Raw genomic sequence first — 17,624 nt, 5'->3', positions numbered from 1 at the left:
TCCAAATGTAGCAGAAAATGGAGCTATGCTGCTCCATAGTTTGCAGCATTTATCCCGGTGTTGTGGGCAATGCCCTTTAAGTATCATTTATTGGAAAGGTTTGCTTTTCACACTGTTCATCATGAAGATAACTCAATCCCCTCATGGCTAATGGGAGGCCTCCTCTTTTTTTCTAAAACAAGGGGGAAGGGATAGATGGGCAGGAAGGACTGGGAAGAAAGGAAGGAGGAGAAGTTGCAAGCAGGATGTAGAGTAAGTACTTAATGTAATCAAAAGAAGAGGGAAGTACCACGGTGCACGTGTCAAATGCCCACGTCACAGGTCAAATGCAGCCCTCAAATCACAAAGTCTTATTTCGTAATTGTAGACTCAATTGCATGTGCCCTCCTGGGAATCATTTTAAACATTATTCTACTTAGGTACCTACTTTCAATATTGTCAAATTCCAAAGAACAACGAAAGTGCTATAGTTGGTGGAATTTCTTCTGCTGAACTATGTTTTGGGTAAAGCCACAAATCAACATTTATTTTCAGGAAGCATGTAATGTATCATGTGCGATTCCTGACATAAAAGATATTAATAAAGAAGAGGGTGCAGTCCAGGAACACTAGTCTCATGTTTGAATTTAAGGTTACATCCTGACCTTACATTTTAGACCTTCTAAGATCAAAAGGAGATACAAAGGCCACAGGTCAGAAACAAATAATGCATATTCAAGGACAAGAAAAAGGCTATACCTGTAGTTGGTGCAGTGACAGGAAGCAGGGCTTACAGACAGATGGTACCTTGTTGGGCCTTGAAACTCATTTTATGGACCTCAGATTATCTCAAAGCACCATGGGATAGAAGGGGTTTCAGTAGGGGACTAACTTGAACTTATTAAAATCTTAACAGATAATTGGAAACCACCCCTAAAGACTATTTTAATAGTTGTATGGGGGCAGTTAAATTATTGGTAGTATAATCAGAGGGAAAATATTTATAATTGTGAGATATTTTAAATTTGATTTTTTTTTCATTTTCTTCTACCCTTTTTTTCTTTTATGTGTATAGGTTTTCCTTAGATGTCTATCTGCCTACTTCTTCCTTGCCTGTCTCCCAACTTAGCCCAAAAGAGTGTACTGGGGCCAGATATCCTGAAATTGGTGTTACAGAGGACTGTGAGAGGCCAAATTGATGCTGGGAATTGAATTTAAGTCTTTGTAAAACCAGTCAGTGCTCTTAAATAATGAGCCATTTCTTTAGCATCAATTTTATCATTTCTTTAAGGTAAATGAATTTGTTTCTATATTTATTTAGTATATATGAATGTATATATGAGTGTATATGTGTGTTTGTTTTTGTGAGTATGTGAGTGTGTGTGTACTGTAGAATGTGAATGGAGGTCAGAGAACAATTTAGGTGACCTGGTTCTTTGCTTGTACTATGCAGTTTCAGGGGCTGAAAATCAGGTCTTTGGGTTAGTGACAAAACATGTTACCCTCCATGACACTTCATGAATTTAAATTTTGGTGAATCACAATATATTAGTTTTCTATATAGATGTGTTTACTTGAGTAATATAAATGAATATTTTAGAGGACCCCACAGTACATTTGAGCAAAAATTACCAAAGGCAAAATTTGGATACCTATTAATTTTACATATTGTTTTTCAATTACTGCTCAATTAGTTGATCAAAGAGACTGAAAATCATTAATCATAGCTCTACATTATATTCAAATCAAAAGAACAGAGATATAGAAATGGAATGATCACTTTGAAAGGAGAAAACTTTAGAGGACATTAAATGATGTGCTAGTATCGTTGTTGGTTTATTCAAAACTTCACTCTGTTAATGGACACATGCCCCTTTGGTTCAAATCAGTAGATGCGATTAAAGGACAATGACTTTTGAACAAATAATGACAATTACTTTATGCCATTTATAGCAATAAATTAGATTTGCAGCCAGAAGGGGGTCACAGAGTCAATTCTTGTGGCTGCACTTTAAATAGAATTTTATGGCTTCACAATTACTAGACCGGGTCTACAAGCCCACATTAATTCAACATACGGTTCTTCTAAATGCCTTCTATGTAACCAAGAGTGGTTAGTTGCTATGAATGTCAGACTTACTAACACATTCTCCTCACCCTTGAAAGGTTCATATCTAGAGGGAAAAGAAATGGAAGAATAATGAAGAACTTTGTACAAAATGTTTGTCTGGGGACACAAATGTAGCAGTGCTCCATTTTCCCTGGCAGGGGCTTAATAGAAAATCCACTGTGCCTGGTGAATGCTAAATGGCAACCCCACGGTGCAGCATACTCACAGACAAGAAAGGAGGATAATAGAGTAAGGGACTAAAACATCATCTGACTTTAGTGGAGCAGAGACATAGGAAGTGCACTGGAGGACATACAGGAGGCAGGGCAGGTGAGCTAGGAGAGTTTGAACCTCATTAACACTAATAGCAGCATGCAATTAAACAATAATTATAATATACCAGCAGTTTTATGTTCTGTGTGTGTATATATGTGTCAGTGAGAATGAGATAAAGAGAAGGGGAAGGCAAGCAGGGAGGGAGGGGTACGGGGAGAAAAAGAGGAAAAGACAGTCCATGATCTATATTCTTATTTAGTCTTGTAAACAGTTCTATGTGTCAATGTTATTCCCTTATAACGAGCGTTACATACTCAAAAACTCAGTAGCTTATTCAAGTGTCTTAATTAGTGTTCCTATTTCTGTGAAGAGATACTCTGTCCATGGCAACTCTTATAAAGAAAACATTTAATAGGGCTTAGTCCATCACAGCCATAGGAGGAAGCATGGCGGTACTGGCTGAGGAGATGCTGAAGTCATAGATGAGTTCTATATATCTAGACTGACAGGCAGTAGGAAAAGAGACACAGCACTTGCCTTAGGCATTTGAAAATCAAAAAAAAAAAAATCCCTCCTGCTGATACACTTCCTCCTACAATGCCACACCTACTCCGTAAAGGCCACACCTCCTACTGGCACTCTGTAAGCATTCAAATGTCAGTCTATGGGGACAGTTCATATTTAAACCACTACACCAAGGTCACAAGGTAAGTTGTAGGGCTACACCCTCATAAGTGTAATGCATAAAATTAGATTCCAGGGGTCCACTCTTCACTTGTAGATTTACTTCATGACTGACATGTGATGGCCTAAACTTCAGGCCCTAAAGAGTTCATTCTATATAAAGAACATGGGGAAGAAAACAACAGAAACAGTTCTCATTATAAGAAAATGTTGGTTTAACCTTTATATTAAGCAAATATGTGACTAATATTCCTGGCTCTAATAGCACAAAAATAGGTGAAAAGGAAGAGGGAGAGAAATAATGAATTTTAATTCCGCATTCTATTTTGAAGCTTATTTTGAGCTGTATAGACTAAAGGTCATCCCCAAGTGGTCCACATCTTGATAACATTGATGGCAATGGGAGTCAGAGATGTTTCTGAATTCTAATAGCTTCTAAAGTTCCAGTTCACTTTCATCACTTGGAATTGGAACCTCTCAATAGTGGAGTTTCTTGTCCCTGCCCTATTGTCTACTTGCCTTGTTGATCCATCTTGAGCCTGATAAAGAAGGTAAATGTGTTCCATGTCTATGAACTGAAGGGACTAGCTGTAACTGAATATGGCTTATTATGTACCAAACATTGAAATATATGAACCTATGGAGCTAGCTCATTGAAACCACTACATACATCTTCCTCCTCCTAGTCTACTTCTTGGTATATGCTTTTCATTGAAATAGAATCTCATCTCTTTCACTTTTCCCTTCTCTCTCTCTAGCCCCTCCAGGTACCCTCTCTCCAGCTTCTCGCATGCTAAGCCCATTCTCAAATTAATAACCTCTTCTTCATATTACATAAAAATTGTTTATCATCTGTGTGTCCATGTTTCTTTCTATGTATGTATCTATGTATCTATCTGCAAGCATGTACTTCTTATTTATTTATTTATTTATTTATTTATTTATTCCACCTAAATACCTTTATTGACAGTTTAGGACAGTTAAAGTGCACACAAAGACAAAGATGAGACCACAACAGTGTAAAGTTGCTGCACATGAATTAATATTCTTTACCCTCATCGTCTCCTTCAGCACTATCTGCGCCAATCTCCTCATTATCCTTCTCTAGGGCAGCCATGTCCTCACGGGCCTCAGAAAACTCCCCCTCCCCAATGCTTTCACCTACATACAGGTGCACAAAGGCACGCTTGGCATACATCAGATCAAGCTTGTGATCTAGGCGAGTCCAGGCCTCAGCAGTGTCTGTGGTGCTGCTCAGCATGCACACAGCTCTCTGGACCTTGGCCAGGTCACCACCAGGTACCACAGTGGGAGGCTGGTAAATAATGACAACCTTGAAGCCAGTGGGGCACCAGTCCACAAAGTGGATGGTATGCTTGGTCTTGAGGGTGGCAATGGCAGCATTGACATCTTTGAGGACCACATCACCGCGATACAGCAGGCAGCAAGCCATGTATTTACCATGACGAGGGTCACATTTCACCATCTGGTTGGCTGGCTCAAAGCAGGCATTGGTGAGCTCTGCTACTTTTAGTTGCTCATGATAGGCTTTCTCAGCAGAGATGACAGGGGCATAAGTGGCCAGAGGGAAGTGGATATGATTGTAGGGCACCAGGCCAGTCTACTATAAAATATATTTTATTTATTTATTTATTTATTTGTTTATTTATTTTCTTTTGTGGTGAGTATACATGTGCCATGTCATATTTGTTTTCTCCTATCACGTGGGTTACTGGGATCAGACTCCTGGTGTCTGGCCTAGCAGCAAATGCCTTTACTCACCAAGCAGTGTTATCAACTCATTCGTCTCATTTATTGTTATATACACACAGAAAGAGACTGGTTGCCTTTATCTAGGATAGTGGCCTTGTAAAAGTTTCCTCATGCATATTGGCATTTCAAGTGATGTTTTTTTCATTATGCAGCCTATGTTTAGATAACAATATTGTTGGAATTTCCTGGGTACAACTTTCTAATCTAAAGCACATCATGTCGCAGCAGGTGGTCTGCTCCTCTGGCTCTTCTAATATTTCGGTCCCTGATTCTGTGGTACTCCCTGAGCCTAAGAGCTAGGGGTTCTGTTACAGATGTAACATACAGGCATCTGTAGTCACTTGCTCTCTGCGTTTTGATCAGCTGTGAATCTCTATGATGTTCTCTAACACTGCACAGGAAGCTTCTTTGACGAGTAGAGATAGCTATAGTTATATACAGTTCTTTCAAATAAAGGGAGAAATTATATTGATTCTTACCAATGCCTGTAGTAGGTTCTCATCTAAGGTTCTGACATTTTGAACCACTGGCAGTAGGCTAGGCTTGCAGTATCGAGCATGAGTTCCTTTCCAATGAGCAGAACTAAACAGTTATTGCTTTTGCTCAGGATAAAAGGGCCCCTCTTTCACTATTGGGGAATTTTTTTTGCAAGCTAGTCATTGTTGTGGTTCATAGGCTTTACAGCTGGGTAGAACTAGTGGTTTTCTCGTTGACAGCTTCATACGATGAGAGCCAGTCTTCAGAGTCTTGTAGGTAAGTTTCGGAGTAACTCCTCCATGTTGTGTCCTAAGTGTATGGTATTTTCAGCCATAGGGTTTTACTTTCAAATTCTGGGAAGCAGCCAAAACAAATAGTAATAGGCTATAGTTTGTGTGTGTGGTGTGTGTGTGGGGGGGGTGAGGTGGGGGAACTCTCTTGAAAAACAAACAGAAGAGAGCTTACCAACGCATGGTATTAGGGATTTTGTTGGATAGCCTTTACAGTTTCATATCATTTAAGAATTAAAGGCCTTCATTTTAAAACCACCTGATTTTAGAGTATTTTATCATATTGTACAAGGAGAGGGCAAGAGAAGGTTTCCTTTGTTTTGTGTTTTGATAAATTGTGGTTATTCTTGAAGGATTATTCTTTCTCTACCTTTGGCAACAATTGGAAACAATTAGGGAGAAGAAGAAAGAAGGGAAAAAATGATTTGAGGAAATGAAGGAGAAAAAGTAAAAAATAGACCAAGGGGAGGACAGCAGAACCATGAGATCTGGTGCTGATGGCTTCCCACCTGCTGTCTTTGAATAGGCTTCTGTACCACAAAGGTGGGTTTGTCCTGTCTCAGATAATATTCTCTGAACACTGATAATCCTGAGCAAGTCTAGCAGTATAAGGCAGAACCTAGAGATTACCATTGCAGAAAGATTAGAATCTATTGGGTTTTTCCTTTAATACTAACTTATCAAATTTATAATATAGAGAATTATCAAATTATAAAATCAAAGATACATAGAGTATGTCCAGTGAGAATCTGATAAGTTAGGTAGGGTGCATGATTCAGAATACCTATACCTAAAAATTCCATGTGTTCAAAGATTCTTCCTTGAAGAACATTTTAGAATCATGATATTAAATAAAGTAGATTAGTTCCAGAGTATTGGCAATAGTGATTGTCTAAACAAACATTTAAACAATAGCTGAATCATTTTGCCAGTTAAATGCTTATTTTTTTATACATTGCATAAAACATAATTAAATAAAAATTAATTTAGAAATGTTACAATTCAGCATTTTTATTTAGAACAAAATCCTAGAATTCCATTTCAAAATAATATTTATGGTTTGTAGTATACCATATATAATGCTTTTGGGGCTTTGAGCTTAATAACCAATACCGAGAATGAAGGAAATAAACTCAAAATCCCATATAGTATGTTTTTGTTACTTATAAAAAATCGATAATATTCTCAACAAAACCTTTAATTAGATACTCTGTAAGGTCTAAGCAAACCTGATTGGAAATAATGTTTCTTCTCTTGTAAAGTTGTTTTTCACTAATGGAAGATATTAAAAATTAAAGTTTCTTATTAAATACTGCATCTCAAACAAATATTGAACACCACAGGAGAAAAAAAATTCATCCATTCCAATTTCAACGGTATTAACTTCCAGTGGTTTGAACTCTGTGTTGATAATATATAATTTGCAGTAAAAGATTTTAAAAACATGCAAGGTGCAGTGTTGTTTATAAGTTAGGATAAGTTTAAGAAAAAGCTGAATTCTAGCTACTGAACATAAGAAAAGCAATACTTATTATTATTATTATTATTATTATTATTTTATATATCTTTAAAACATTTTAAAACTTGGAATACAGAGTTTTAATTCCCTAAGAAAAAGTTAATTTTGGCATTAAACTGTCCAAAGGTCAGTGTGCCACAGCTGTTAATGGATAATAACTATTGATCAACCATAGAGGAATCTTGACTACCTGGCATAAACCTTCAAAAGACTACTTTACTCTTGTAATTCATATGTAAGAAGTGTTTAGGAAAAGAAATCAAATTTGACTCTAATTACTTGTAATATATCATTTTCTTTTACCAAAGTCCTTGCAGCACTGAACATATATATATATATATATATATATATATATATATATATGCATATATATATACATGTGTGTATATAGTATAAATATATATATATATATATATATATATCTGTGCGTGTGTGTGTGTGTGTGTGTGTGTGTGTGGTGTGTGTATGTGTGTCTCTTTCAAGTATGGTCCATATACATAAAATATAAAGATATAAGTCCCCAACAACATGAAAAAGCTAAAATGTAGTATAAAGGCACTCTTCATCTAATTGGATCAAAACGTATTATCAAATATTTTTGATAAAAGTGAAAACATAACTGAAATAAACAGAAGTATAACAGAGAGTCTAATGTTGTATATTATTTGGCAACCACAACTGAGTATACATCCAAAGAAGGCAAGTTGTATCCAAGAGATATTTGAACAGTAATAACTTTGGCAGTAGTAGTAACAACGGCTTAGAAATGTAAGCATCGTAGGTGTCTGCCAGTTGACAAATGGAGATAAAATCTGCTACACAATCATAACAGAATACAATAGAGTGAAAAGGGGCAATCACATGATTTATAAATAATGTTATATTTGCATATGTCTATGCATATACACATGTACATACATATAATCCTAAGGCATTGTATTAAGCGCAAAAAAAGCTAAGCAATGAGAAGTACTATATGATGCCTTCTATTTGTAAATTTAAAAACAAATTGTCATAGAAATGGACAGTTATTACCAGAGATAGGAGGTGTGGAAAGAAAGTTATATATCACAACATATGCAATGTGGGATATGTGTAATGAGTGCAGCTGCTCTAACATGCTATATACTTCAACTTAATCATACTCTCAATTCTTATCACAAAAATATTAGGGGTAAGGTGATAGTTTTGTGAATAGCTTGTTTCTACAACTTGTGAACAGATGAAAACTTCAAATTGTACTGTGAAAATACACATACTTGTTTATAACTTAAAAGAAACAGACTAAAATAGGAGCATTTAAGAAAACCTTGGTGCCTGCAGTACACTGATCATGTGTTATGTCACACAAAGAGGCTTAGATATCTAATGAACGCTAGAGTTTTTTGAATGAAATGTAAATAAAAATTATAGTAACTGATTTTCCTTTAAAATGTCAACATACAATTAGTACCTTAATGTGGGTTACCTTATGTCTCATACAAATGTCAGGTTGAAATCTTCATTCCCAGACTCCAATAATGAGCTTTAAGGTTTCTTGGGAATACAGGTTTTGCTGATGTAGTCCAGTTAAGATGGCTGTGTTAATTAGCTTGATTGTGGTAGTTATGTTACAAAACATCAGTCTCTATACCTTAAATCTACACAAGTTTCCTTTGCCAAGAATGCTTCAATAAAGCAGATGGGGCAGCTCAGTGGGATAATGCTTCCCTAGCATGATGAGGGCGGCCCGGTGCCATCCCCACTACAGCAAAATAATATAAAAAACAGAACAACCTGAGTAAAGCTAAGACTAGCATATTCTTGTAATGACAGAGATTTGGAGGCATGGAAAGAAGATACATGAAGATAGGAAAGAGACAGGTCGTATATTACATCTCAAGAGTTGCTGACAACCTTCAGAAGCCAAGGAAAGGCAAAGGAGACTGCTCCTATAGGGTACTCTGATAACTGAGTCATGCTGTCTTCCATTTAACTTGTGAGAAAATAAGGTCATTTTAATCCATTATGTTCTATATTAATTTATTATGGCAGACCTGAAAATTAATGGGTCTCCCCTGGATTTAATAAGGATTTGAGTAAGGAAGTCATTTGTAAAATAATGGAATGTGGTAATGTTGACTTCTTGCATATGAAAAAGGCAAGATAAGAATTTTGTTCACCTAGAACATAGAATAGGAAGAAAGGATATATTTCAGAAAGACCTCTACACCGATCTTCATGCAGATAAAGAAAAATGATATAAGATAGATAGATAGATAGATAGATAGATAGATAGATAGATAAATAGATAGATAGCATGTAGATATTGATATGGGTAACATATCATTTTTTGACTCAACATGAACTCATTATGTATGTCATTAGCTGTAGTATTTCTGGAGCTTCTCCTCTGTCACCTTTCAAGCTCGCTGACAGCATTGGTTGCCTGACTGAGCACTGGTAGCCTATGCATCTCTTCCAGTTACTTTTCAAATGGTAACAAGAGGAAGCCTAGGTCGTGCCTTATATTCTCTTGGCCTTTATTATTGTCTTCACCATCATAGTCACCTGTCAGTTGTCTCAAAACGTGTTCCAATATGGACGTTTATTGGCATATGTAATGAGACACAAAGTCTGGTGCAGCTGGATGGATAAGAATGTCAACTATTCTCTTTGCCATTTTTTTCTGGGTTATGGAACCAAGAGTATCTATCTATATCTTAAGATGAATTGACTTGGAACTCAAATTCAATGAGTCATATGTAATTATGACAAGTGAAATCTTAAAATGACTCTAAATTAAAGATGATTATAGCATCAGCATATTTCTAAAGTAGATTTATAAACCCTCTAGGAAACTTTGAGAAGGAGAATTTAAATAGCACTTCTTTCTTTTAATTTGTATGTATGTGCGTGTGTATGTGTGTGTGTGTGTGCATGTGTATGTGTGTATATGTCTGTGCATGTGTGTGTGTGTGTGTGTATGTGTGTGTGTACGTGTGTGTGTTCAAATGCATGCAGAAGGTAGAAGATCCTATGAAACTGGAGAGGGTAGCAGTTGTAAACCTCTTGACCTTGGTGTTAGGAACCAGACTTGTATCCTCTAGAACAGTCTTCACCTTACTCAGCCATCTTCCAGACTTTTAAATTGCACATTTTGAAGAAAAGTACATAAATATCAAATTCTCTTTTTATAAAACAAGTTATGACACAAGATTCTATTAAAGGAAAAAATTAATCATCTGTTAATTTTTTCAATAAAAAATAAAGGGTCCAGGGTTCTTGTTCTGGTAAATGATTGAGTAATATAAAGTTTTGCTTTTAATTAAGGCAAATTTAATTTGTTCACATGCAATGTTTTTGATGCATACTAATTTGCCATTCCGGTGGATAATGTCATTCTTTGCACATGTAGGCAAATTAAAAAATGATCCCTGTAAGGGAACTTCTAGTTACTTCCATATAAATACCTGGCATTAGAAAGTATTTAAATATATGAAAAGGAACACAAATCAGGGAAATTTCGTTGCATTTTATAGAAACATCCAGCAACTACTTTGTAAAAATATTTTTTTTTTCTTTTTTTTGAGACAGGGTTTCTCTGTGTAGCCCTGGCTGTCCCGGAACTCACTCTGTAGACCAGGCTGGCCTCAAACTCAGAAATCCTCCTGCCTCTGCCTCCCAAGTGCTGGGACTAAAGGTGTGCGCCACCACTGCCCAGCAAAAGTATATGTTTCTTAATACAATAAGTAAAAATGTTCATTCATGGAAACAAATAGACCAACATCTCTGCTTATTAGTTACATATATCCTCATTTTGAGTTCATACTGGGCTAAAAAATGTTTGTGTTCTTGTAATGTTGATTGGGTAATAAGGGAGACTATGGAAGAGGAAATGTTTCTTTTCTCTCCAATGAGAAACATAGCCATCTCAAGAATGAACACATAAGGAATGTACATATTTGTTTTCTTAAGATTTTCATTAGAATTTATTCTTGAAGATTTGTTTGTGCATGTGGGCATGCACCTACAAATATTTAGCATTTTTCAGGACTTAGAATATTCAAGTTAAATTGTGAGTGGTAGTGTAGAATGCCTTTAATTCCAGGACTCAGGAGATAGAGGCAGGCAGATCTTTTTGTTTGAGGCTAGCCTGGACTATAGAGTAAAATGATGTTAAAATCTAATATGGATTTTGATTTCCAGTGTAAGGGTACCTTTTGTGACTGGTCTATTTTATCAAATCCATGCGTTCTAAGCTCATGGATCTATGCTGAAGAGGTGCAGAAAGTTTGTAAGAGCAAGAGGTAGTGGATGATACAAAGGAAACTGTAACCACCCGCAAGCCCCACACAGGTTGGAACCAACATCCCATTACTGAGATCAAAAGCAGACAAAAAGTCCTACCCTTTACCAAGAAGCTATTTACAATCTATTACTGAGAAAAGAAAAGATCAGGTTTTTCAGATGGAGTGACACTTAGTTTGTCAGTCACAGGCCGAGGCAAGCCTTATAGCTAGAAGTAAATGGCTCACACAAAATGGACTTCAGTTTTTTATTTTGTTGTGTTTGTTTTTGAATTTAAGAATGTTTTGATATAATAAAACTGCATCATTTCTTCTTTGCCATTTCTCCTTACAAATCCCCTCATGTGCCCCTCTTTGCTCTTTCAAATCTCTGTCTTCTTTTTCCATTAATTGTTATTACATGATTATACGGATACACATATACATTTCTAAATGTAACTTGATCGACCTGTATCTTGCTATTCATGTGTATGTTTTCAGGGATTGTGTTTGTTTTGACAGTTGACTTTTGCTTTATTTCTATTGCTGTTCTTTAGTTTTCTTTCTTTCATTTTTGAGAGGGGGCTTGAGATAGAGAAGGGCAGAGAGTTGGGGAAGGAGAGAGACACAGAGAGACAGAGACAAACACACAGAGACAGCGAGAGAAGGAGGACAGAAAGAGAGAGGGGGGAAGAGAAAGGGAAAGGCAGAGAGAGAAGGATGGAGAGATTGACAGCCAGAAAGAGAGAAAACCTGAAGACCCTAAGTTGGTTGGGAGAAAGGAGAGAATAAGATCCTGTCATGCCAACTAGAGAGATGGTTCAGAGGTAAAGAGCACTAAGTGCTCTTCCAGAGGTCCTGGGCACGGTTTCCAGGAACCACATGGTGGCTCACAACCATCTGTGATGCAATCCAATGTCCTCTTCTGGTGTGTCTGAAGATAGCTACAGTGTACTCAAATACATAAAATAAATAAATCTTTACAAAAAAAATCCTGTCATGCTGTGCTTGCCACATCCAGCTTCACTTTCATGTAAAGAGAAAATCTCAATTCTGACTGGAAATCTTATAATATGTCTCCGGACTCCTTTCTGTCCCATTTGCACTGCCACTTCCCCTGGTACATTTTCGTGTTTTCCACCTTCTCTCTTGTGGCAGATATTTCCCACATCCTGCTCCTCTTTATAAACCTCAGACGGTCTCATGATTCCTAACAACTGGGGCTAAAGTCGCAGCAGCTAAATTTGGAAAGACAAGGGTCATCTTCAAACTTCAACTACATATGTCCTCTTCTCCTTGTCTTTGTCGCTCAAAACACAAATCAATCACACAAGTCTGTCCACCATTTCAATTATAAATTCAGGTATCTTCAGAGCCTTTGTTTGCCTTTTCGTCCTTACTTAGTATTTCATATAAGGCATGTGAACGTCTACATACCAATCCTCTAATGTAGATTTTAACTCTTCATTGCTTATTAAATTTCATTCCCCTATCTTCTGTACTTCCATAGTTCATTTCATATCATGTCCAAAGATTTCTTATAATTAGGCTTGAAATATAGTTACTACAGTCTCAATATTATGCTTGACTATTGACTCAAGTAGGTTTTTAGGATTATAGGAGATTGAAGTGAAGTAATCTTTTTGGTAGTTTAAATGAATGCTTAGGACACTGAATGGTTAAAAGAAAAATTAGCAACATGTTCAGCTCACAATGTGACTATTACTTTTATCGATGGTTCTTGCAAATTTCCTTGTGAATGTTTTCCCTGTAAATATAAATGGTTGAGTAAGAACAAGTAATTTTTTCTTTGTTATTATATTGGAAATAAATCCAACCCATTTTCATTCAACATTAGCCTTTTGAAAACTAATTCACAAATCCAAGAAGATTTATTGATATTCCATTGTCCTTTTTGTAGTAGACTGAATAGCAATCTCAAGGGCTAGCTTACAGTTCAATTAGGAAAGATTCTATATAAAATTTAAGGTCACCGTGTTCTCATTCCATTGAATTTTTTAGTTTGCCATTGAAACTAATTACTCAGTCTAAGTGCGGAGACACTGACTATTTATTGATGAGCCTTTCCTTACAGGAATTTTGCTTTTAAAAAAAGTTTCTGGCCCTGAAAAGGCAGACATGAATGACCTCAAGATATTTATGCTCCAAAAAAAGCATGATTTCACTGCACTTTGACATTTTCATTTGATTTTAAGTGAGGTACTCCAAGGTACTTCAAGTATTAGTTCTGTCTCATGAGTGCTAATGAGATACTGTTCCTGACATTTCATAAAGAAATTCAAAGGTGTTTGGAAAAGTAAGAACAGAGGAGAGATCACAACAACATGCAGTTTTGTTTGTAAGGATGTAATTTTCTTTTGGTTACAAAACGGACAGGGCCCATATGTTCATGAAGCTAAAATAGCGTTTTAAGTGAGGCACTGGCTTCTTTCTTCCCCCAGACTGTTGTGAGTCATTTTAGCAATTTGCTTCCTACAATAATTTCAGAGAAAGCTGTAAACTTTATGTAGAACTCTATATTTAAGATGAAGCTATAAGAATCTTTGTTACTCTTTAATTTAATAAGCATTGATGGAGTAACTTCTATGTGCACATTCTGATAATAGAGATAGTTGAAGTCAAAACTCATTCATAAAAGACTTCTCGACACACGTGAGACAGGTGCAAGTGGACATCATGGTACATTTTTAGTAAAGTCTATGGCAGAAGTTCGTAGAGAGGTCTGTGGGCTATGGTCGAGAAGCATGCAACTCAATCTCAGAGAAAATGTTCTACACATGAGTCTAGATTTTAATAAGATCTTTGAAATGACTCATGAGATATAGCTGTGGAACACGTAAATGCACATTAATTCGAAAGTTCACTAGTATTGATCTGGGATATTTGGCTACCAAAGGAAAATGGTTAGTGACTCAGGTCAGACTTTAAAGTCACAGATACCTACTAATGAACCTGTCTTTATAAATTAAAAGCAAACAATTCAATCATATACAAGAAATGCTGAGAAATCTGGGGATGGCTTTAACTACCATATAGTTCAAATTTAAAAGACTCTGAACTAGAGCAATTAGTCAAAACTGACAATGGATTTGAAAAGCAAAAATACATAGTTAAATCTGAAATTTGCTAGGGAACAGAGAAATGGAAAGATTAATTTTATATTCTGAGCTTAAAAAGAAACAAAACAAAACAAAACAAAACAAAACAAGTAAAACAATATATAGTTTTAGCCAAGTGATAGATTGTTGTGAATCATGAGGGACAATGCCTCCTAAAATATCAATGTAACTTTGGACTATAGCAAGAACAATGGATTTTGTAGTGAGTGCAGCAAAAGCACCAGTGTGTCTTCTCTGAAACACTGCCTACCAGAAAATGTGATGAGAATGTTTGAGCTTCGAAGCTGTGATTTAAAAATATTTGAGAAAATAAGACCTAGAGTCCAGTAAGAGGCACCTAACGTTATTTATTCTTCCAAGTTATCTAACTTCAAATCCTATCTTCATTTTCTTTCTTAAAGTAGCAATGTGTTTCATGCATGCTGGGAACAGGAATTTAGCTGGGTGCCTTTCAAGTTCTCTCATTTTCATGTAGAGTTCTTTCATCTCAGAATGTACTTAGAACACCTGGGCTGCTCTGGAGTATATGCTGTCTTTGTTTGGAGGTGATTCTCTTGCATGATTTTTCAGTTTTATTTTTTATTTGCATATTTTAGCTAATGTATAGCAATTGTATGGATTAATATTTACAGTGCCACCTTTTTATTCATGTAGGTGTCATGCTTTAAATACAACCTCCTGACTGCACTCGTAATGTCCTTTTTCTCTCTGTCTGCTCATCCTTGTTGTGGATAGGCCTGGTGCTGTTTGTATTTTTATGCTAATTCCACTCTCCTGGGAGGGGCTGCGGGCCGGAGTCAAGTCAGGTACTCAGGTGACTTCTTGTGAACCAATTCCCTAGTGAATAAAGGAGACAATCAGTGGGCAAGTAGGAGGGACTTCCAGGATTGGACAGAGAAAGAAAGGAAGCAAGAGAGAGTTAGGTCCTTTTGGACTGGGATTGCATGAGGAAAAGATGTAGCTACAAGTGTCTCCTAGTTTCAATGGCGGCTTGCCTGAGGTGCACCACAAAGGCCCTGGGGGGTTACTGAAGCATGGGACTGGCATTTTAATGACCTACCAGTGGGAACCTAGAGAGCTGGTGGAGAGATTTGGGAGTTTTGAGTAAGAGTCACCATGAGATACAAACAGGTCACTCATTGCCCACCAGTGCTGGCCAGACAAGCTGCTGGGGCAGAGTTGCCAGCACTAATGCAGGAACATGCCAGTTCCACAACTCATCCTTCTCTAGCAATACATGTATGCATACATTCACACACACACACACACACACACACACACACACACATATTTATGTTGTTTTATTTCAAGATAGGGTTTTTATTGTGTAGATCTAGCTTCCCGAGCAATCAGGCCATGAACTCACAGAAATCTGTGTGTCCCTGCCTCCTAAGTGCTGGAGTTAAAGTTGTGAGTCACTATTATCAAATACAAACACACACACAAACACATATGCAAGCACACACAAACTCACACACTTATATAATATATAAATATAATTATTCATTTGTTTGCTTTAATTTTTATAGATGAGTAAAAGCACGAAGTTCTTGTCATTCTATATTATGACTATGTTTTCATATTTATGAAATATAACTCAGGACTGGGATATCTGGTAGTTTAAGCTCCTTTAGTGTTGTTTGTTTTTTCTGAACTTTCACACTGTTTTATATAGTTGCTCTACTACTTCACATTCCCCTTAGTAGTGCTAAGTTACAGTCTTGTTAGGAAGAGCAATGATTCCAGTTCTGAGTTTTGGAGATAGGAAGTCATAGAAATGAATAGGCAGAGGAAATATTTAATTAAATTTTCTTTTATATAAAAATGCTTCAGAGGTGAATGTCAAGCTCAGGCAATTCATAAGTTGAAATATTTTGATGGTTTAGTTCATGAAGTAAGATGGTTGAAGCAAACTAAAATAACTTGAAGGCAAAACAACTCTATATTTGGTTGTTACTTGGTTGGCCTTAAAAGAAAATACTAATATGTTTCAAATTCTCTTAGACTTTGCATTTGGATGTTGTTTTCATTTAGTGAGTTCACTGGATTGATAAAGTTTTACATTTTTTGCATGAAAGTTTGAGATGCACATTGATACTGAAGTAGAACATAGAGTATAACTATAGGTACTTGGATATTTGGTCCACAGTTTCACTGTGAAAATCTGTGCTGGTAGATTTTATATGTCATTGGGGTATAGGTAATAAATCCCAGCTAGCATGCAATGCCAGACCTTATCGTTGCCCTTTTATAGATAATAATTCATATAGTGTTCTGAATGTTTTATTGTACATACTGCTCTAATTCCCAGGTTGTTGAGTGTTTCCCCCCAGTAAAGAAGCTGAGATAGAGGCTGGGCAGTGGCAGTGCGTGCCTTTAATCCCAGCACTTGGGAGGCAGTAGCAGGCGAATTTCTGATTTCAAGGCCAGCCTGGTCTGCAGAGTGAGTTCCATGATATACAGGGCTACAGAGAGAAACCCTGTCTCGGAAAAAAAAAAAAAGAAGAAGAAGCTGAGATAGAAATAAGGAGATGTGGATCACTATGCAGTACTCCCAACTGCTTGTTACCTCAAGGGTCATGTACTAATCATAATCATAATCACTGATAATTCATAATCAGTATAAATTATCAGTGTGATAACCACAAAAAAGGAAGGGCTACACTTTACAAGCTACAGAGATTCAGACTTTGAATAAATTAGAAAATGGGTCAAAAGTGGGTTCTAGTGACATGCCAAAAAAAACAAAAAAAAACAAAAACAAAAACCATTAAAAATATGCTGTCTTAGAAGGCAAGAGAAGAGTTTGAATGTCTAAAGGAGGATTGACTCCCCAAAATGCTGCTGAACGTTCGAGGAAACTAGGACCTGATTCTTTTGTTTTCTTGGCATCACCAGTTTAGAAATGGCTTTTAGACAACAACAACAATAACAACAACAACAACAACAACAACAAAAACTATGGTGAATGGTGCAGTAAGTCTGATTGGAATCAGTACAAGAAAAATATTGAAAAAAGGACTCAATCAGCATGTGTAGACAACTGAAGATTTTTTTATTTTGAGAGGTTCAGAGGAATACTTTGAACTTTGGAGAAAAACAAGAGTT

The 17,624-nt window shown here is 36.4% G+C and overlaps 2 protein-coding genes across 3 annotated transcripts in view; both read right to left on the bottom strand.

Moving 5' to 3' along the window:
* Fut9 (fucosyltransferase 9) overlaps positions 1-17,624 on the bottom strand; it is a 181,340-nt gene that overhangs the window by 97,636 nt on the left and 66,080 nt on the right. The gene's annotated exons all lie outside the window — the stretch shown is intronic.
* LOC116088942 (tubulin alpha chain-like) overlaps positions 4,001-17,624 on the bottom strand; it is a 166,111-nt gene continuing 152,487 nt past the window's right edge. Inside the window, exon 5 of the mRNA XM_031368751.1 lies at positions 4,001-4,670. Coding sequence (XP_031224611.1) covers positions 4,089-4,670 — 582 coding nt within the window. The 3' untranslated portion in view covers positions 4,001-4,088. The remainder of the gene's footprint in view (positions 4,671-17,624) is intronic.

Source organism: Mastomys coucha, unplaced genomic scaffold (genome assembly GCF_008632895.1).
Source record: "Mastomys coucha isolate ucsf_1 unplaced genomic scaffold, UCSF_Mcou_1 pScaffold14, whole genome shotgun sequence".
In the NCBI taxonomy this organism is placed as follows: Eukaryota; Metazoa; Chordata; class Mammalia; order Rodentia; family Muridae; genus Mastomys; species Mastomys coucha.
The sequence above is the reverse complement of the archived record's forward strand: the minus strand, read 5'-3'. Positions and strand labels throughout refer to the sequence as shown.